This window comes from Rhinopithecus bieti, unplaced genomic scaffold (genome assembly GCF_001698545.2).
Source record: "Rhinopithecus bieti isolate Rb0 unplaced genomic scaffold, ASM169854v2 scaffold_26676, whole genome shotgun sequence".
Taxonomy (NCBI): Eukaryota; Metazoa; Chordata; class Mammalia; order Primates; family Cercopithecidae; genus Rhinopithecus; species Rhinopithecus bieti.
The window spans coordinates 1102745-1126115 of NW_016812009.1; the positions used below are offsets into that span (position 1 = coordinate 1102745).

Sequence of the window (23371 nt, forward strand, 5' to 3'; positions counted from 1 at the left end):
GGGGGCTAGGGGAGGGATAGCATTAGGAGAAATACCTAATGTAGATGATGGATTGATGGGTGCAGCAAACCACCATGGTACATTTATACCTATGTAACAAACCTGCATATTCTGCACATGTATTTCAGAACTCAAAGTATAATAAAGGCTGGGTGTGGTGGCTCATGCCTGTAATCCAGGACTTTGGGAGGCCGAGGAGGACGGATCATCTGAGGTCAGGAGATTGAGACCATCCAGGCCAACATGGTGAAACCCTGTCTCTACTAAAAACACAAAAATTAGCTGGGTGTGGTGGCACACGCCTGTAATCCCAGCTACTCGGACTCAGGAAGCTGAGGCAGGGGAATGGCTTGAACCTGGTGGAGGTGGAGGTTGTGGTGAGCCAAGATTGCACCATTGCACTCCAGCCTGTGCAACAAGAGTGAAACTCCATCTCAAAAAAAAAAAGGTATAATTTAAAAAAAAAAAGAAACATAGCAGAAAGGAAAATGTCTTCAAAACACCAATGATGCAATCAGTAAGATCCAAAATGTGGGAAACTATACTACAAAAATCCTGGTTTATTCAATTTGTAAGAAGAAAAGAGAAAAAAAGACAGAGATGGAAACGAAACTTATTGATTAAAAGAGACTTAGTAAACTTAAGAGCCTGAATCTAGTGAACATACTGAAAAACAAATACAACAAAACAAAGCCAAAAAGCACTTGAGACAGTGGAGAAAATCTGAATGTTGCCTGAATATGTGATGATATTAATAAATCATTTTTTTTGGATGAGATAATATCATAAACTTTAGAGACACATACTGAAATATTTGTGGAAGATATGAATTGATGCCTAGGATCAGCTTCAAAATAATCCAGGTACAGGGGAAAGAGAGTGTGGAATAGCTAGAGGTAGAGATGGAACAGGATTGTCTAAGTGCTTACAATTGTTGAAGCTGGGTAATGAATACTGGAGATGCTCTCTAGACTTTGGTGTATGTTGGAAATTCTGCATAACAGTAAAACATAAAAGCAAAACCAAAGTCTTCCAAAATACATGCATAAAAACCACACAACCAAACAACCAACAAAAACCCAATGACTTCCATCACCCACAGAATACCAACAGGCTTCACGTCTTTCTAACCTGATTTATCATTTGCCTTTTCCCTGACTGTGCTCTTGTCAAACCAGCCTTTCTGCTTGTTCCTTAAACATACAAAGCTCAGCCTTCTGGGGGAAGAGAGTTCCAGGCCATTGCATGGCTCTTTGCTGACTTCACTAAGGTCTCAGCTTAAATGTAACTTCGTCATATATACCTTCCTTGAGCAGTCTATCGAATACAACATTTCCCCACTTTCCAGCCCTGCCCTTGTCACTCCTTATTCTCTTCTCTTCTCTTCTTCTTTGTAGTACTTATCACTAACTGACTTCACATTTGTGTTTATTGGCTTTCCCCCTACTGGAATACACATGCTTTGAGGGTATGGTATTGGACATTCTGTAAGGATGAATAATATCAGCCGCACTGCTCTACTTTTGTAGCAAGATGTAATGTACTTCCTATTAACTTTGAATATAAATATGTCTAACTTATATCTTGATCCTTCTACTTGGCTCCATAAGGACAAGAATTCTCATAGTATCCCCATAGCAGTGAACCTGATACACTGACTTAGCATTTGTTGATTAATTTTAGAAACTTATTAAAGTACATACAGTCTCTGACTTATGAGTGTTAACCTATAATTGTTCAGCTTTACAACAGTAGGAAAGTGGTACTCATTCAGTAGAAACCACACTTCAAATTTTGAATTTTGGTATTTTTCCAGACCAGCGATCTGTGGTATGATACTGTTTCATTATGCCGGACAGCAGCAGAGAACCACAGCTCCCAGTCAGTCACATGATCACAAAGGTAAACATCTAATACCGTAATCTACAGTATACTGTATTTGGCAAATTACATGAGATATCCAACACTTTATTATAAAATACACTTCATGTTTTAACCTAACTGGAAACTATTGTGAGTGTTGGAGCGTGTTTAAGGTAGGCTAAGCTAAGCTAAGCTACAATGCTCTGTAGGTTAGGTGTATTAAATTTTTTTTTTGTTCTGTTTTGTTTTTCGCTTTTTTTGAGATGGAGTTTCACCCTTGACATCCAGGCTGGAATGCAATGGCTCACTGCAACCTCCGCCTCCCAGATTCAAGCGATTCTTATGCCTCCACCTGCGGAGTAGCTGTGATTACAGGCACCTGCCACCATACGCGGCTAATTTTTGTATTTTTAGTTGAGATGGGGTTTCACCACATTGGCTGGGCTGGTCTCGAACTTCTGACCTCAGGTGACCTCCCTGCCTCGGCCTCCCAAAGTGCTGGGATTGCAGGCGTGAGCCACTGCACACAGCCTGTATTTTCAACTCTGTGCTATTTTCAACTTGTAATGATCAGTTTATCAGGATGTAGCCCCATTGCAAGTTAAAGAGGATCTGTATTTCAGGAATACTTAAACAGAACTGTCTAAATTCATCAGCTAATGTTCCACCTTAGACTATATGACTGAACTTAATTTTACACAAGCATTTCCCTGAAAATATGTTCCTTACAGTTATACTTTTACAAAATGATTCTTTTTTTAAGAGATGGGTCTTACTCTGTCACCCAGACTGGAGTATAGTGATACAATCACAGTTCACTGCAGCCTCAAACTCCTGGGCTCAAGCAATCCTCTCGCCTCAACCTCCCAAGTAGTTGGGACGACAGGCGTGCTCCATCACACCCAGCTAATTGTGTGTGTGTGTGTGTGTGTGTCTGTGAAGAAATAGGGATCTCATTATATCATAGTGAGATAAGATCTCACTATGTTTCCCAGGCTGGTCTCAAACTAACTTCTGGGCTGAAATGATCCTCCTGTCTTAGCCTCCTAAATTGCTCGGGTTGCAGACATGAGCCACTATACCTGGCCAAAATTATTCTTTTATTTATTTGTATTTATTTATCTATTTTGAGACGAAGTCTCACTCTGTCGCCCAGGCTGGAGGGCAGTGGTGTGATCTCGGCTCACTGCTGCAACCTCCACCTCCCGGGCTGAAGCGATTCTCTTGCCTCAGCCTCCTGAGTAGCTGGGACTACAGGCACATGCCACCACACCCTCTATTTTTAGTAGAAAATTTTTTTTATTTTAGTAGAAACGTGCCACCATGCCCTATATTTTTAGTAGAAAATTTTGTATTTTAGTAAAATGGGGTTGCACCATGTTGGCCAGAGTGGTCTCAAACTCCTGACCCCAAATGATCCAGCTGCCTTGGCCTCCCAAAATGCTGGGATTACAGGCATGAGCCACTGCACCAGGCCCTCAAAATGATTCTTTTAAACAGTGAATAGACATTCTCAAAAGAAGACGTACAAAAGGCCACTAGGTGTACAAAAAATGTTTGACATCACTAATCATCAGGGAAATGCAAATCAAAACCACAATTAGGTATTCTCTCAACCCAATTAAAATGGCTTTAATCAAAAAGAGGGAATGATGGATGCTGGTGAGGATGTGGACAAACAGGAACCCTTGTATACTGTTGGTGGGAATGTAAATTAGTAAAACCACTATGGAAAACAGTACAGATGTTCCTCAAAAAAAATTAAAATGGAACTACCATATGAACCAGCAATCCCATTACTAAGTATATATCTAAAATAAAGGAAATCAATATATCAAAGACACATCTGCACTTCCATGTTCATTTCAGCACTATTCACAATTGCCAAAATATGAAACCAACCTAAGTGCCCATCAATGGATGAATGGATAAACGTGGTATATATACACAAGGGAATATTGCTGAGCCATTAAAACCATGAAATCCCATCATTTTGGGTAACATAGATGGAATTAATGGTCATTATGTTAAGTGAAATAAGCCAAGCACAGAAAGACAAATTATCACATTTTCTCACTCATGTGAAAAAAAGCGAATCTCAGGTTGGGCGCAGTGGTTCATGCCTGTAATCCCAGCACTTTGGAAGGCGGAGGCGGGCAGATCATGAGGTCAGGAGATCGAGACTATCCTAACGTGGTAAAACCCCGTCTCTACTAAAAATAAAAATAAAAAATTGTCAGGTGTGATGGCATGTGCCTGTAGTCCCAGCTACTCGGGAGGCTGAGGCGAGAGAATTGCTGGAACCCAGGAGGTGGAGGTAAGTAAGCTGAGATCGCGCCACTGCACTCCAGCCTGGGCAACAGAGCGAGACTCCGTCACAAAAAAAAAAATTTTTTTTTAATGAATCTCATGAATATAGAGAGTAGATTGGTGAACCCAGGCAACACAGCAAGATCTTGTCTCTACAAAAAGTTAAAAAAAAAAAAAATTAGCCAGGCATTATGGCACATGCCTGTAGTCCTAGCTACTCAGGAGGCTGAGACAGGAGGATTGCTTCAGCCCAGGAGTTTGAGGCTGCCATGAGCTATGATCACACCACTCCACTCCATTCTGGGCAACAGAGTGAGACACCATCTTTTACAAGAAGAAAAAAAAAGGAAAAGAAAGAAAGAAAAGAGACTAGATTGGTAGTTACCAGAAGCCAGGAATAATAGTGGGAAGGAGGCAATAAACAATAGTTGGTTAATGGGTACAAATACACAGTTAGAAGAAATAAGACCTAGTTTTCAATAGCTCAGTAGGGTGACTACAGTTAGCAATAATTTAGTGTACATGTCAAAAGCTAGAAAAGAGTAATTCAAATGTTCCTAGCATAATGAAAAGGTAAATATTTAAAGTGATGGTATCCCAATTATTTTGATTTGATCTTTATACATTATATGAATGTATCAAATTATCACACATACCCCAAACATATGTACATCTATCATGTATCAATTAAAAAACACTTAATGCTGGACACAGTGGCTCATGCCTGTAATCCCAACACTTTGGGAGACTGAGGCAGGAGGAATGCTTGAACCCAGGAATGAGACTAGCCTGGGCAACATAGTGAGATATTGTCTCTACAAAAAATAAAAATAAAAGAAATTAGCCAGGTATGGTGGTCATGCCTGTAGTCCCAGCTATTCAGGAGGGTGAGATGAGAGGATCACCTGAGGCCAGTAGGTCAAGGCTGCACTAAGCCATGATTGCACCACTGCATTCTAGCCTCAGCAACAAAACGAGACTTGTCTCAAAAAAAAAAAAAGTGTTGTGTGGTCTGGGAAATGTCACAAATTTTATTTGCCATGATGGATGATATAGAATATATATACTGTGGATAGAAGTTCTAGAATAAGTTTGGTAATCTTAACCAAAATATTCCAAACTTAACCACTGAATCTTTTTTGTTGCACAATATATATTACAATACAGAACAATGGTTTATGAAATATACTTTCAGGAAAACACAATAGACAAAAGATAATAAGTCTCACTTTGTGAGAAATTTTGTTTTACCAAAGAAATGCTGTAGGGTATAGAAATATTGTGATCTCTTAATAAATTGTAAATCTGTGTCCAAAAAAAGCTTTAGATTATTTTCCTGGTACATCCATTTGCATTGTTAGCTCTGTTTTTTGTTTTATTTTAAAAAATAGACATAAAACCAAAACACTTAACTTACTTTTTGGAAAGTAACTTAACTCCTACGAAAATAACAACTGCTTCAACCCCAAGAGCAGCAAGTATTATGCCATTATATAACACAGCTTGTTCTTGAGTCCAGGCATACATATCCATTGTTAATGGAGCAATGATGCTAAGAAAAACCAAAAAAAGTATTCTTATTTAAATCACAGTAACTGTTATACTTAAAGTGAAGTGTAAGTTTTAAAAATGACAGCTACACATTCAAGAATTTGCATGCCTTTTAACAATGACAACAGACTTAAGCAAAAGTTTGAACACATTTTAAGCATGTTGTTGTTACATAACTAAGTTACTAAGTCTGTCTACTCATAGTTTACTTTCTAATGTTTATTTTAATTATATAATCAATATAGCCCTATTACAGAAAGTCTGAAACAAAGGAAAAGGAAACAAACCACACCAATCACAATGCCTATCATTCTAATATTACTAAATAATCATGGTTATATTTTTAATTAAATTGGTCTCTTTCAATGCAATAGTTATATTAAGTTATCAGAATATACTGGATTTTTTGAATGTATATATTTTTCTCTTTACCTCTCAATGTCTCTTCCTTTACATGACTATATCCTTCCTTTCCAAGTTTCTCTCCCTACATGCCATCTCTAGTAACTGACTACAAAATGCAATTTATATTTATTGTTTATTATTATTTTTGAGACGCTAGAGTCTCACTCTGTCACCTGGGCTGGAGTGCAGTGGCATGATCTCGACTCACTGCAACCTCCATCTCCCGGGTTCAAGTAATTCTCCTGCCTCAGCCTCCTGAGTAGCTGGGACTACAGGTACCCACCACCACACCCAGCTAATTTTGGTATTTTTAGTACAGACAGAGTTTCACCATATTGGCCAGGCTGGTCTTGAACTCCTGATCTCAAGTGATCCACCTACCTCAGCCTCCCAAAGTGCTGTGAATTACAGGCGTGAGCCACCGCACCCAGTCTGAAATTTATTTAATATTGTTTAATTGGTATGTTATTCTTTAATGCGTATGGAGCTTCTGTTTAGGATGATGAAAACGTTCTGGAAATAGTGGTCATGGTTGCACAACATTGTGAATGCACTTAGTGCTACTGAATTGCATACCTTAAAAATAGCTAACATGATAGTGCCAGGCGCGGTGGTTCACATCTGTAATCCAAGCACTTTGGGAGGCCAAGGTGAGCAGATCACTTGAGCCCAGGAGTTCAAGATCAGCCTGGGCAACATGGGGAAACCCTGTCTCTACAAAAAATACAAACGAATTAGTTGAGCATGGTGGCGCATGCCTGTAGTCCCAGCTACTTGGGGGACTGACCCACAGCTCACTGCAGCCTTGACCTCCCCAGGCTCAGGTGATCCTCCTACCTCAGCCTCCCAAGAAGCTGGGACTACAGGCATGTACCACCACATCCAGCTAATCTTTATATTTTTTGTAGAGATGAGGTTTCACCATGCTACTCAGTCTGGGCTCGAACTCCTGAGCTCAACCAGTTCGCCTGCCTTGACCTCCCAAAGTGTTGGGATTACACGTGTGAGCCACTGTGCATGGCCAACAATAATTTATATGACAGAAATAATTTTTAAATGGCATTTAAAAGCAAGGTGAATTTTCTTCCCCAGAGATATACTTCAATTCTGTTATCTTAAGAAATACTCAAATGTACTTTGTACTTGGTATATCTCAATCCAAAAATGTAACTTATAGAACTCTATATCATATATATATATAGGTAGGAAATTATAGAGCTTAAGAATAATTAAATCACGGCACTAAAGTTTTATAACTGTATTTATCATAAAACTCAGATGAAAGAGGGAAAGAGTAGTGAAACTGATCCTTTTATAAGAAAGTAAGATAGTAGATTATGGACAAAGAATTAACTACTTTCAAGTTAAAAGCAACAAAATGTATATACATTTTTTACATCATGGTAAGAAAATTTGCCTTACATAAAATTTTAATAACATCGATATGCCTAATTAACACTGCATTAAGAAATAAAGGTTAAAATATAATCTGATTTAGATAAAGATGGAATAAAACTTACGTTTCAAAAACGGCGAAGATAAATAGAGCCACAAAAAACAGAACATTGATGGCCACAACAGCAACTTGGTCAATATTTCCTTGGGGAACTTGCATTTCATCGCTACTTGCTATAGGTAAATAGGAGAAAAATTACATTACCTATACATCTAATTTTTCTTATGACATTAAAATAATGTAGAAATTATAGCAAAATTTATAAATATTTTAAGAATTTTTTAGGATTCAAAGTAGTTTAATAGCAAGATAATTTGTGTATTTTTATTTTTTCAGATGGGGTCTCACTGCAGCCTTGACCTCCCCAGGCTCAGGTGATCCTCCTACCTCAGCCTCCCAAGAAGCTGGGACTATAGGCATGTACCACCACATCCAGCTAATTTTTATATTTTTTGTAGAGATGAGGTTTCACCATGCTACCCAGTCTGGGCTCGAACTCCTGAGCTCAATCAGTTTGCCTGCCTTGACCTCCCAAAGTGTTGGGATTACATGTGTGAGCCACTGTGCGTGGCCAACAATAAGATAATTTATATGACAGAAATAATTTTTAAATGGCATTTAAAAGCAAGGTGAATTTTCTTCCCCAGAGATATACTTCAATTCTGTTATCTTAAGAAATACTCAGATGCATTTTGTACTTGGTATATCTCAATCCAAAAATGTAATTTATAGAACTCTATAACATACTGATCTCATACTAAATATATTTGCTTTAAATTTAAATTGCAGATTTTTTTCCACCTTACTCAAATCTTAGACTTACAAGAATTTCATGAAGAACTCCAGTGGTTTATCAAATCAGTTCCCAGTTCTATGATTTACTTCAATGGATATATATTTTGAATTTCAGTGCTACATGAAATTAGTATTCATGGCCAGGAACGGTGGCTCATGCCTGTAATCCCAGCACTATGGGAGGCCAGTGCACGTGGATCACCTGAGATCAGAAGTTTGAGACCAGCCTGGCCAACATGGCAAAACCCCATCTCTATTAAAAATACAAAAAAAAAAATTAGCTGGGCATGGTGCTGCACGCCTGTAATCTCAGCCACTTGAGAGGCTGAGGCACGAGACCTGCTTGAACCAGGAGGCTGAGGTTGCAGTGAGACAAGATTGAGCCACTGCACTTCAGCCTGGGTGACAGAGACTCTGTCTCAATAAATAAATAAATAGAAATTAGTATTCGTAAAGATCTTTATGTTATCATTACCATTTTAAAAACTCCTATCATTTATGTTTCTGTAAAGAAATAATCAGGATTTGATGGTGGTTTATAAACAAGAAGGACAAAGTAAGTGTACTGACTTCTCATCTTGAACAACGTTTTAAGTTTAATACACATTAAGCTATTCTTGATGTAACTGAGAATCATGCAGACATATTAATCTACTCATACATATTCACGCTGTTTTGTAATTTTTCCACTTATTCAGAATACATACACCAATAAATACCAAAATAAGCCAGGTATTTTCTTGGGGTGGCAGGGGGACGGAGTCTCGCTCTGTTGCCAGGCTGAAGTGCAGAGATGTGATTTCTGTTCAATGCAAACTCCATCTCCCGGGTTCAAGTGATTCTCCTGCCTCAGTCTCCCGAGTAGCTGGGACTACATGTGCATGCCACCATGCCCAGATAATTTTTGTAATTTTAGTAGAGACGGGGTTTCACCATGTTGGCCAGGATGGTCTCAATCTCTTGACCTCTTGATCTGCCTGCCTCAGCCTCCCAAAGTGCTGGGATTACAGGTGTGAGCCACCGCACCCAGCCTAAGCCAGGAATTAATACATAAAATATTACAAAAATATGTTTATTTATGCTATCTTAAATTGTGTGCAGTGTCAGTGGTTGGTGGAGGGGTGGGAGGGCTTTCCTAAGATGTAGTAAGTTTCTATGATTTTTTTCATAATAATGCCTGCCTTTCTATCTCAGGATTCTTGAGGAGTTCCTCCTCCAACAATAAGTAGATTTGGAAATAGACTGCTATACTTAAAGGGAATTAAGCACCTTGGACACTCAGCCTTATGACCTTCCTTTATAATCACACAAAGAGAACTGGTCACCTTTGTCCAGATCCTTTGCCAGGGGTAGGCCCTGATGGTTGTGGCTCTTGTATCATTTTGGATAGGCCTCTCTGATTCTTAATCACCACCTAGAAGTTAGTCTTTACTCCTTCAAGTCAATATCAATATTGCCCCAAGTCAGACTGGAGTTTGCTTCATAATATGTGCTTAGTTTCCTGTAGCCTCTACTTAGTGCTGGTTTAAGTGCGGAATCTCAGAAATGTTGCATCCTAGACTATGGGGACTGACTAGATATCCTAATTATAAATTTTTTTAAAAGACTGCATTAGTATATGGACTCAAATTCTATGCAATTAGAAATTATAATCCTGTCTCATAATAACCTCTTTAAATTTGAATATCTTTAAATTAAAACAATTATGGAAGTTTTTTTACCAGATATATTTTATGCAAACATTTATTGAAATTTAAAAATTTTATTTTATAAAAATTATTCTGAAGTAACTAGAAGTCTCATACAAGAAAACACTACATCTCGTCTAAACTCATTCCCATTTGTACTTTAGAACAGTGCTGTCCAATAAAACTGTGACATGATAGAAATGTTCTTTATCTGTGCTAATACAGTGGCCACTAGCCACATATACCCATTACTGAGCACTTGAAATGTGGCTAGTATGACAGAAAATAATTTATTAAATTTACTTTAACTTATATTCACATAGCCACATATGGCTAATGGCTACTATATTGGACAGCATAGCTTTCAATCTTTGCAGCACAATCTATGATTTCTAGACCAGCAGCATCACATCACATGGTAGTTTGTTATAAATGCAGATGCTCAGCATCTCACTAGGGTTGCCAATATAGTAAATAAAGATACAGGAGACCTGGTTAAACTTAAATTTGAGATAAACAATAAGTGTTAGTATAAATATGTTCTGTGCCATATTTGAAAGTTAAGTATTAGAATGTTCCATGAAGTATTTGGATTGTATTTACACTTTTTTTTTTTGAGACAGAGTCTCACTCTGTCACCCAGGCTGGAGTACATGGTATGGTATCGGCTCACTGCAACTTCTGCCTCCCAGGTTCAAGCGACTCTCCTGCCTCAGTCTCCTGAGTAGCTGGGATTACAGGCACCTGCCACCACACCCAGCCAATATTTGTATTTTTAGTAGAGACAGGGTTTCACCATGTTGGCCAGGCTGGTCTTGAACTCCTGACCTCAGGTGATCCACCTGGTTTGGCCTCACAAAGTGCTGGGATTATAGGCATGAGCCACTATGCCCAGCTGGATTGTATTAATACTAAAAGTTATCTGTTGCCAGGTGCAGTGGCTCACATCTGTAATCCTAGCACTTTGGGAGGCTGGGGCAGGCAGATCACTTGAGTCCAGGAGTTTAAGACCAGCCTGGACAACACGGCAAGATCCTGTCTCTACTAAAGAAAAAAACAAAACAAAACAAAACGTTATTTGTTGTTTATTGAAATCCAAATTTAACCAGGTGGGACATATTTATACTAAAACATTACTCAAATGTAATTGGGCATTCTGTGTTTTATTTTTTATATTATATATTTTTACATTTCTTTATTAACTCCCCTATTCTGAGAAGCAACATCCTATGTTTTATTGGCAACCTTATTTAGTATCACCCTAAGCCTAACGAATCAGAATTTGTATCTTGAACAAGGTTCCCAGGTGATTTCTAAGCACATGAAAGTAAATGAAGCATTGACGTATATTACCCCTTCCAACTTCTGAAATACTGATTTTACATATCTTCCCTTTGTCATACCTCTACCTCATCCTCTTAACTTCCTCCTTCCCTTTACTTGATAGCTCCTTGAAGTTAGCATCCTATTTTTTACCTTTGAATAAAGGAGTTTATACCCACTGTTGACATTTCACCTCTCATTCTTTATTTTTTATTTTGAAAGTTTTCAAACATATTCTCACATATTCATTCCTCAGATTCAACAATCTTTTCCCACACTTGAATCATCACCCCATCCTTTCTCTCACTCCCTCTTTGCTGCCATAGTGTTTTTCACTGGGTGACTCACAAATTTTTATCTCTAGCTTTTACTTTTACTGTCAAAATTACAAATGCCTCTGGGATTTTTTAGTTGTTCTAGAGTAACAGTATATTCAGCTTGATCCAAACTGAAATCATCTTCTCTTTTCATCCAACCTCCCTTCCTAAATTCTTGTTCTCTCTCATTCTTCCAGGTGATCTAGAATCAAAACCTGGCAGAAATGTTGGCTTTCTCTAATCCTTAATATTCTCTATCCAAATCTCTTTCTTGATTCCTCCTTCAACAACTCCTGCTTATCCCTTCTCCATTCTCAGTCACTGCCCTACTTCAGGCCTAGTCAAAATTAATACTTTTATACTGTCTTCCTGAGTCATCCACACAATGTTCTCTTAAAAGAAAACACAAATATTGTACCTTTGAAAAGCTTAATAGAGAAATTGTTCAAATTTGTTACTGGCATCATATTTTTTTTCACATTCTGATACAGTTTCTTTTACTGGCTTTTCAGTAATAAAACTGTTACCAATGAGATATGACCAGTGAGATATAACCAATCTGGATTAGCCTCTGCATGGAATCAATGTCAAAACTGTCCTAGTTCAAAAACTTACTATAGCTCCTCACCACTCTGGTCTCCACCCTACTACATTTAAATTTATCTTCCACTATTTATTTTGTGAAAATTAAATAATAGAGCTATGAAAGTACCTGGTAAAATAATACTATGTCTTTTCCACAACTTTATGAACTGTTGAGGGCCAGGATCAGTCCTTGCATTCTTTCCCCAAGGAGGATATAATTAGTACCTAAATAACAGTTTTTTTGGTAAAATATAGCTACTTACCGGGTTCTCTGACTTACATCAATCAGAGAAGATCTAAAGGATGAAAATGTGTATTTGTAAAATATACCAAAACAACAAAAATAAAAAGGCAAAACCGTACCTGTTCTCATGCTTAAAAGAATAAAGAACTGCTTTATTTTTACTTATTTATTTTTTTTTTGAGACGGAGTCTTGCTGTGTCGCCCAGGCTGGAGTGCAGTGGCCGGATCTCAGCTCACTGCAAGCTCCGCCTCCCGGGTTCACGCCATTCTCCCGCCTCAGCCTCCCGAGTAGCTGGGACTACAGGCACCCGCCACCTCGCCCCGCTAGTGTTTTGTATTTTTTAGTAGAGACGGGGTTTCACCGTGTTAGCCAGGATGGTCTCGATCTCCTGACCTCGTGATCCACCCGTCTTGGCCTCCCAAAGTGCTGGGATTACAGGCTTGAGCCACCGCGCCGGGCAAGAACTGCTTTAAATAGAAAGACATGGCCGGGTGCCCTGGGTCGGTGCTCACGCTGTAAGCCCAGCCACTCCTGGGAGTTGCCTGAGGCGGGCGGATCAGCGAGGTCGAAGATCGGAGGGACCATCCTGGCTAACCAGTGAAACCCTGTTCTCTACTGAAAATACAAAAAACTAGGCCGGCACGGTGGTCGTGCGCCTGTAGTCCCAGCTAACCAGGCTGAGGCGAAGAATGGCGTGAACCGGGAGCGGAAGCTCTGCAGTGAGCCGAGATGGCGCCACTGCACTCCACCCTAGGCGACAGAGCGCGATCCTCTCAAAAAAAAAAAGAAAAAAAGGACTGACTATTTATGTGGCTAGTCAAAGATATGGAAATCATGCAAATATTCAAAAGGCTTTAGGATATAGCTCTCCGAAAATAAGACAAAGTGATTTTTTTACAATGTCCAGTAACCTTGTCAATCATGACCACCAACATAACTGTGGGAATTATGGGTATGCCTCTTTAAAAAAATCAATTTAGGGTCACTTCAGCTTTGAAGATCTTCCCAATCTCACTGTGTTGTCCTTAGAAGCAAAATCGAATAAATACCAAACAAAACCAGAATCATTAGAAACACTTGGATGAATGTTACATTAATTCAAGCCGAAATGGGTTTAAAAGTACCTTCTTCAAATTAATATTTTTCACTGTCTTCGCTGAGTCATCCACGACGATGTTCTCTTAAAAAGAAAAACACAAACTATGTTGTACTCTAAAATGCTTAATAGTGAGTTGTTAAATTTTATTATTGCATGTATTTTTTTCACATTCTAATATACTTTCCTTTATTGGTTTTTCAGTAATAAAACTGCAATAAACTTAAGACAGAAGTTACAATTCTTATCAAATTCTCACAGACAGGTAAAATGAAAAAAATCTAACTCATCCTAAAGCATACATGATCTACTTTAGTATCTGAAGTTTTACAGTGATTATAAACATTAGTAATAAATGTTTTAGACTACTGAATAAAGCACTCTAAAACAATAAACAAAACATAATTAAAAAAAATTTTCAAATATATGAAAGAGATATACATTACTAGTAACTTTTATATTTAAGACTGATACAAATCCATTAATCTATTTAAAATGTTATTTTCCATGCCTTTCTCCTACTTAGAAACATGTAGTTTGTAAATCAAGATCAAACCTTCAGGCCGGGCACAGCCTCACATGGCTCTTGCCTGTAATCCCAGCACTTTGGGAGGCTGAGGCAGGCAGATCACTTTGAGGTCAGGAGTTTGAGATCAGCCTGGCCAACATGGTGAAACCCCGTCTCTACTAAAAGTACAAAAATTAGCTGGATGTGGTGGTGCACACCTGTAGCCCCAGTTACTCAGGAAGCTGAGGCATCAGAATCCTTGAATCTGGGAGATGGAGGTTGCATTGAGCCGAGATAGTGCCACTGCCCTCCAGTCTGAGCAACAGAGTAAAACCTTGTCTCAAAAAAAAAAAAAAAAAAAAACAAAAAACCAAACCTCGAATCTTCAAAGACCTTCCTTTTCTGTTCTCATTTATTAGGTTGTCTTTTGGTTGCCGGTATTACATGCTTTAGTACTACCTGACCAAAAAATATAAACAAACTATAGACATAGAAAAACAAATACACTTCATAAGGATAATTATCTTCCAATAATTACAAAGCTCATTAAATTTCACAATCTACAAAAATAGTTTTATCATTTCTATCTAATTACCTTAGTATAGCAAGGATCAGAATAATATTTAAAATTCCCAGGAAGGCGCTAAGTAAAACTGGTGTTGTATACATGTTTATCCGCAGTTTAATCACATCCCATGTCACACCTTTTTCTCCAATGAATGCAAAACAAGTCTGAAAAACTTATTAAGATAAAATTTTCACAGATGAATTACTATATGAGAAGCATAGGATAAAAAATGCAAAAGACATTTACAACAGAATTGGGAACAAAGTTATGGAATCATCCTTCTATATCATGCATTCTCAACAGATGCAATTGGTTCTTGATGGGGGGGGTCAAAATTTTCCACTTTTAGGTATAAAGCAGGTATGTACAGATATACATATGGTACATAAAAGATATATGATACATCTGTGGCACTAAAATTTTATGGGGTAAAGAGAGTAGGAAAAAACATTGAAAAAGGCTCCTTAGGGAGACAATAATGAAAAAAAGGTTGTGAAACACTGATGTACATGCATTCACAAGGAGTTGTATCTTACATAACTTCTTAGTTTTTTACAAAACATCTCCATAGGCAATTTAAATTATACCATTTCTTCCAATAATTATAAAGGTTTAGCCGGGCGCAGTCAGTGGCTCAAGCTGTATCCCACATTTGGGAGGCCGAGAACTGCCGGATCACGAGGTCAAGGAATGAGACCATCCTGGCTAACACGGTGGAAACCCCGTCTCTACTAAAAAAAAAACAAAAACTAGCCGGGCGAGTGGCGGGGTCGCCTGTAGTCCCCAGCTATCCAGCTACTCGGGAGGACTGAGCAGGAGAATGCGTAACACAGTGGGAGGCGGAGCTTGGCAGTGAGCTGAGTTCGTCACTGCACTCCAGCAGCTCCACAGCCCGGGCGACAGAGGGAACTCCGTCTCAAAAAAAAAAAAAAAGGTTTAACAGCTTCATTATAAGGAATGAAAACATATTTTAGATCAGATATCTTAAATATATTCGTGTATATGGTAACTATACTATAGTGTTATATATATTTATATCATTTGACCTATAATGTCATATACAGGTAAAAAAAAAAAAAAACCATTTCATCCAAAAGCATACATAATCTACCTTAGTATCTGAAGTTTTTTTAGTGACTTTAAACATTAGTTAGAAGTGTTTTTGGACTGCTGGATAAAGCACTCTAAAGAAATATGAAGTGGCAAGGCCGGGCGCGGTGGCTCAAGCCTGTAATCCCAGCACTTTGGGAGGCCGAGACGGGTGGATCACGAGGTCAGGAGATCGAGACCATCCTGGCTAACACGTGAATCCCCGTCTCTACTAAAAAATACAAAAAAAATTAGCCGGGCGAGGTGGCGGGCGCCTGTAGTCCCAGCTACTCGGGAGGCTGAGGCAGGAGAATGGGGTGAACCCGGGAGGCGGAGCTTGCAGTGAGCTGAGATCCGGCCACAGCACTCCAGCCTGGGCGGCACAGCGAGACTCCGTCTCAAAAAAAAAAAAAGAAAATATGAAGTGGCAAAATCTAATCTGGATCTGTGGCAAAAACTCAATTGGAAGAGTACTGGTTTGCTCTTCTGATTTAGATTCTATATGTGGCTCTAGAGTAATTCACATATAACTCTAGGGTGAGGACTTAAGATACTGCACCTACCGTACTCAGAACTGTGACTAGCATACAGTAAGCACACAATAAATGTTAGTGCTTGTTGAGGGTTTATTATTGGAAAAGTCATCGAAGTTCTTCAGGCTTATATTTAGTCATCTATAATGCAAAATTTTTAAATGACATAATCTTTAAAATGCTTTTAAGGTGGTAAAAAGTATTTACTAAGAACATAAGTCTATACCAGGTATTATGCTAGATACTGAGGGTAGACTGGAAAATAAAGACTCAAACTATGTCCTGATGTACTTTACAATATAGTATTCAAGTTCAACTATTCTACATTTGTGCTTGTATTTGTTTCAGGGTACTAAATCGAAATAGATTTTGGTGAACAGTGAATTAGATTCCCTTCTGTTGAGCCTTTTCCTTTTGGCTAAATAGAGGAACGTAATGGAAACTGGGGGTGGGAGATGGGGTGTTAATGATGAAGTAAGCTGAGTTGGATTCAAACTGATAATATTCATAACTTCAATATTCAAAATATAGACCAATTATATGGTTTTTCAATATTATTCTAGGCAGGAAAATGACTGATTCTTTACTCAGCAGAAAATTAATTTGCCTTGAGGAAATATTAAATCTCATTAATATATTTTTGAGACAGGGTCTCACGCTTATCGCCCAGGCTGGAGTGCAATGATGTGATCTCGGCTCACTGCAACCTCTGCCTCCAGGTTCAAGCGATTCCCCTGCCTCAGCCTCCCAAGTAGCTGGGATTACAGGTGCCTGCCACCACACCTGGCTAATTTTTGTATTTTTAGTAGAGATGGGGTTTCACCATGTTGGCCAGGCTGGTCTCAAACTTCTGACCTCAGGTGATCTGCCTGTTACAGCCTCCCAAAGTGCTGAAGATTACAGGTGTGGACCACCGTGCCTGGCCTCACTAATTTTTTTAACACTCAGCAAAAGGGTGACCTTGGACAATTTACTTAGATTCTCTATGCATTGGCATTCTCAACTATAAAAGGGGACTAATAGCACTTAATTTAGTGGATTGGCATCAAGATAAAATGGCATCAAGATAAAATCCTCATTGCTGGATAAAAAAAAATTAGCTTTCCTCCCTTTCCCTTCAGCTAAGAGTTTTTATACTTGGGTTACATTGAATATTTAAGCCTCAAAGTTTTCCCAATTCAAATTCAAGTAATGACAAGTGAAGAACACCTACCTGGGCCGGGCGCGGTGGCTCAAGCCTGTAATCCCAGCACTTTGGGAGGCCGAGACGGGTGGATCACGAGGTCAGGAGATCGAGACCATCCTGGCTAACACTGTGAAACCTCGTCTCTACTAAAAAAAATACAAAAAACTAGCCGGGCGAGGTGGCGGGCGCCTGTAGTCCCAGCTACTCGGGAGGCTGAGGCAGGAGAATGGCGTAAACCCGGGAGGCGGAGCTTGCAGTGAGCTGAGATCCGGCCACTGCACTCCAGCCTGGGCGACAGAGCAAGACTCCGTCTCAAAAAAAAAAAAAAAAAAGAACACCTACCTGGACCTAGAATAAAACCTAATGCTTGACACATGCTTATATTTGCCATGGAACTTGTTCTTTCTTGAAGGGAAGTAGCACCAGCAGTATATGATCGAACAACTGCTACGTTTCCTTAAAAACAAGACACAATAATCCAAAGCAAGTTATCATTCAGTTTATAAAATTCAATCAAATTTGACTTTATACAGAAGAAGAAATCTTGGTCAACAGTATAGTCACTGCTTCCTCTTTATGATCATACAAAGCATGTAAGGTATTTTTATTAAGCAAATGCATCAATTAACGGACCATACTAGTTTTGGTAATATGAAAAGAGTTAAAGATATCAAAGAGTGAAAAAATGGTATCATAAGTAAAACAAGCTGGGCACAGTGGCTCACATCCATAATCCCAGCACTTTCAGAGGTCAACGTGGGTGGATCATTTTGAGGTCAGGAGTTCAAGACCAGCCCGGCCAACATGGTGAAACCCTGTCTCTACTAAAAATTCAAAAATTATCCACCTGTAGTCCCAACTACTCAGGAGGCTGAGGCAGAATAATTGCTTGAACCTAGGAGGCTGAGGTTGCAATGAGCCAAGATCGCACCACTGCACTCCAGCCTGGGCAACAAAGTGAGACTTCATCTCAAACAAACAAACAAAAAAAAGAATATAAAATTTACTCAATACTAACACAGCACTGAGTGAATGGCATACCATTGATTACTACAACTATTTTAAAAAGTATTACAAACTCTGTATGCATAAACATGTAATATAAGAAACAGAAAAAAATGCACTAACAATTTTACTGAAAAATTTCATTGAGTCATTATATTCAAGAGATTCTGTTAGGGGCATAGGATATTTTAAAGTACCGTAAATTCTTTCTAATTGCAAAAAGTTTAGGCTAAGAGTGGTGGCTCATGCCTGTAATCCCAGCACTTTGGGAGGCCGAGGCAGGTGGATCACGAGGTCAGTAGTTCAAGACCAGTCTGGCCAAGATGGTGAAACCCCATCTCTACTAAAAATACAAAAATTAGTCAGGCACAGTGGCAGGTGCCTGTAGTCTCAGCTACTCGGGAGGCTAAGGCAGGAGAATTGCTTGAATCCAGGCAGGTAGAGGTTACAGTGAGCCGAGATCGCGCCACTGCACTCCAGTCTGGGCGACAGAGTGAGACTCAAAAAAAAAAAAAAAGTTTATCATCTGATTAGTGAGAAAGCATAAAAACAGTACAATACTATAAGCAAGTGCCAGAGACATGTCAGAGAAGAAAAAAATCTCTGAAGGGGCAGGGTAGCCCAAGAGGGCTTTGTGGAAAATGTGGAGCTTGAATTGGATCTATTTTTGTTTTGGGTTTTTCTGTTGTTTTTTTTTTTTTAAGATGGAGGTCTCCCTATGTTACCCAGGCTGACCTTGAACTCCTGGGCTCAAGAGAGATTCTGCTACCTCAGTCTCCTGAGTAGCTGGTATTATAGGCACGTGCCACCACGCCTGGTTTGAACTGAATCTTGAAGAATGAAGAATGATGGGAACAGAAGAGAACTATAGGTAATGAGAACATCATGAGCAAAGGCAAAATGATAGGAAAAATATTTGTTTACAATGAGAGACATGTATGTTGAACTGTGAAATATGAGTTTAAAAGAGGATGAGACCAGGTGAAAGTGAGCCATAAATGTCAGAATGAATGTGAATCTGACACAATCAACATACAAACTTACCTGCTCCAATTCCCAACAATCCACGAGCAACCAGCATATAGTATTTATTATGAGAGGCTGGGATGTGGACATATGCATAGAGGCAGTTGGCTGCCACGGAAATGAAGATGGAGACGATAAGAGGCTCTTTTCTTGGTCTATAATTAGACCATAAACCAAATATAGGTGAAGCTACCATTTGGCCAAGACTATATGAAGCAATCACCCAGCCCAAAAATCTTGTATCAGCTGTCTGATCAATCTGCAGACAAAAGTATGTGCTTTAAGAATTGTTATCCAAGAAAAGTTTAAAATCTAAACACATTTGTCATACCATGTAAAATTTTCTATTAAAAAAATAAAAACAATTCTAATGTATAAGTTTTATAACACTATTATTTACAGTAAAGGATTCAAACTTCTGACAGTACAATTAAAGTGCTAACAACAGACTGTACACAAGGGAAAAATGCTTGGGAGGCTCATTTTAAGAATGACCATGGAAATTTTTGGTTCATATAAACCTTGGTAAGAAGATAATCACACACCCTATGTATACATATAGCAATAACATCATGAAAAATAATACAAGCTATTCTTTAATTCTTGTAAACAGAATTCTTTAGACTTATGCTACCCTATACGTTAAACAGCCATTAGCGCTGTAAATCTTTTTTTAAAAAACAAACTAGGCACAAGAGTCAAATGCATAAAGAAGATAATAAAAACACAAAAGATGATAGACAATTCTCTCAATAAACCTGTTATAAATTCTTCCTTTCTACATAGGCAACTTAGTATTCTACCACTTTAAAAGGGTTTACATATCATGATGAACATGAGGGGAGAACCAAATGACTACAACTCAGAAAACAAAATACTTTCAGAAAAACAGAAAATGTTAGCATAGAAAAGACACTATTGTTTATTTTTATTCATGTATTTGAGACAGGGTCTCACTCTGTCACCCAGGCTGCAGGGCAGTGGTGCGATCACGGCTCAGTGCAGCCTCGACCTTAGAGGTCCAAGTGATCCTCCTGCCTCAGCGTCTTGAGTAGCCAGGACCACAGGCATGCACCACCATGCCCAGCTAATTTTTTTATTTTTGTAGAGACAGGGTCTCCCTATGTTGCCTAGGCTGGTCTTGAACTTCCCACCTCCAGCTCGAAAAGCAATCCTCCTGCCTCGGGAGGGAGCAATTCTCCCACCCTGGCCTCCTAAATTATTGGGATTAGTGCCATGAGCCACCATACCCAGCCAGATTATTTTTTTTCATATATGGTAGGCTAAGCCAGGTGAAGTGGCACAACCCTGTAATCTCAGCTACTCAGCAGTCTAGAACAGAAGGATCCCTTGAGCCCAGGAGTTGGAAGGTGTAATGCAATATGATTATACCTGTGAAAAGCCACTGCACTCCAGTCTGGGCAACATAGGAAGATTCTGTCTCTAATCTTTCCATTTAATGGCTTTTATTAAATTTTAGGAAATAAATTTAAATGAACATAGATATGTGGTAGAACAATTTAATAAGGAAAACTATGACCTTTTGTTCCCTAAAGATATTTATTTATTTATTTTATTTTATTTCTTTACTTTTGAGATGGAGTTTTGCTCTTGTTGCCCAGGCTGGAGGGCAATGGCGCGATCTCAGGTCACTACAACCTCTACCTCCCGGGTTCAAGCGATTCTCCTGCCTCAGCCTACCAAGTAGCTGAGATTACAGGCATGCGCCACCACACGGGCCCAGCTAATTTTTGTATTTTTTTAGTAGCGACGCGGTTTCACCATGTTGGCCAGGCTAGTCTCAAACTCCTGACCTCAGGTGAGCCGCCTGCCTCGGCCTCCCAAAGTTCTGGGATTTTGCGTGTGAGCCACCATGCCTGGCAATTCCCTAAAGATATTTAAACTGAAAATATTTAGGTGCGTTTTTCTTTATGGGGCATAAGAAATAATATGCAAAAGTATAATGATACATAATACTTAAAGTTCTAGCCGTTAAAATATTTCAGTTTAGGTACTCTGGTTTTCATTTTCTCCCTGTATTACTTTTAGTTTCATTTGTCATCTCTGAAAATAGAAAATAATAATTTCATATCATATAAAATTTTAAATTAATTTTCAAAAAAGTAATGAAAACTCAATTTTAATGTTAAACGTGTAGTGGTTTGAAAGCAAAACTTTCTTTTTTTTTTTTTGAGACAGGGTCTGGCTCTGTCACCCAGGCCAGTATATAGTGGCATAATCTTGGCTCACTGTAACCAAACTCCTTTGCTCAAGAAATCCTCCCACCTCAAGCTCCCAAGCAGCTGGGACTATAGGGAGTAGCACCACCATACCCAGCTAACTTTTAAAATTTTTTTGTAGAGACAAGGTCTTATATTGTTACACAGGCTGGTCTTGAACTCCTGGGCTCAGGCAATCCTCCCAACTTGGCCTCCCAAAGCACTGGGATTACAGGCACGTAAGCCACAGCACCAGGCCTGATAGCAAAACTCTTCAAAGAGTTTTCAAAATATCTGGAGAAAAGAGAGTACTTTTCAAAACTCAACATAGTATGCTGACGAGACCTAATCACTACTAATATCCTTCTTTTGAGAATTTTGACTAAAAAGACTAAACGCCAAGAAATTAAGAATTTTGATACGTGAAAATATCTTTTTAGTAGAGAAGACATTGCTCCAGAACTGTGCCAATTCCAATGACTACCAGTATGGAAAGAATTTTTAGTGTAATGGGTAATAATTCCATGTAATACAATTTTCTTTTTTTTTTTTTGAGACGACCCTCCCTCTGTCGCCCAGGCTGGAGGGCAGTGGCCGGATCTCAGCTCACTGCAAGCTCTGCCTCCTGGGTTTACGCCATTCTCCTGCCTCAGCCTCCCAAGTAGCTGGGACTACAGGCGCCAGCCACCTCGCCCGGCTAGCTTTTGTCTTTTTTAGTAGAGACAGGGATTCACCGTGTTAGCCAGGATGGTCTCGAACTCCTGACCTCGTGATCCGCCCGTCTTGGCCTCCCAAAGTGCTGGGATTACAGGCTTGAGCCACCACGCCCGGCCATATAATTTTCAAAATAACAATGAAAATATGGCACTAAATCAGTAAAAAGTAAAATTTGTATTTCTTTTTTTCTTATATTCCTTTAAAAATATATTTTAGGAGAGCATTTTCAAAAAGTAGAAATTCGTAAAACTGGGCTGGGCATGGTGGCTCACACTTGTAATGCCAGCACTTTGAGAGGCTGAGGTGGTGGGTCACCCAAGGTCAGGAGTTTGAGACCAGCCTGGCCAACATAGTGAAACCCTGTATCTACTAAAACTACAAAAATTAGCTGGGCGTGGTGGTGCACGACTGTAATCCCAGTTACTTGGGAGGCTGAGGCAAGCGAATTACTTGAACCTTGGAGGTACAGGCTGCAGTAAGCCAAGACTGCGTCACTGAACTCCAGCCTGGGTGACAGAGTGAGACTCCATTTACAAAAAAAAAAAAAAAAAAATTCATAAAAACAAAACAATCCTAACAATCTAGACAATCTAGTAGGGGAGTTAAGTAAACTCTCTGTAAATACAGTGTTAGGACACTCCATATTAAGGGCTAATGACAAAGGGAAACGGGAGTATACAGGAAAACCTTCTGATCCAAACTGTTGTGAGGGACAGTCAGAGAAGGCTTTCCAGGCCAGGTGTGGTGGCTCACATATGTTATCCCAGCAATTGGGAGACTGAGGCAGGATCACCTGAGGTCTGGAGTTTGAGATTAGCCTGGCCAACATACCGAAACCCCATCTCTACTAAAAATACAAAAATTAGCCAGGCATGGTGGCAGGTGC

General features: G+C 39.1%; 1 protein-coding gene across 1 annotated transcript in view; it reads right to left on the reverse strand.

Annotated features, from left to right (window-relative positions):
• The window catches only part of MFSD8 (major facilitator superfamily domain containing 8), a 54197-nt gene that overhangs the window by 8047 nt on the left and 22779 nt on the right, over positions 1–23371 (reverse strand). Inside the window, 6 exon segments of the mRNA XM_017895481.1 lie at positions 5590–5725; positions 7650–7758; positions 12039–12100; positions 14738–14882; positions 17861–17974; positions 19568–19808. Of these exon segments, the coding sequence (XP_017750970.1) occupies positions 5590–5725; positions 7650–7758; positions 12039–12100; positions 14738–14882; positions 17861–17974; positions 19568–19808 (807 nt within the window).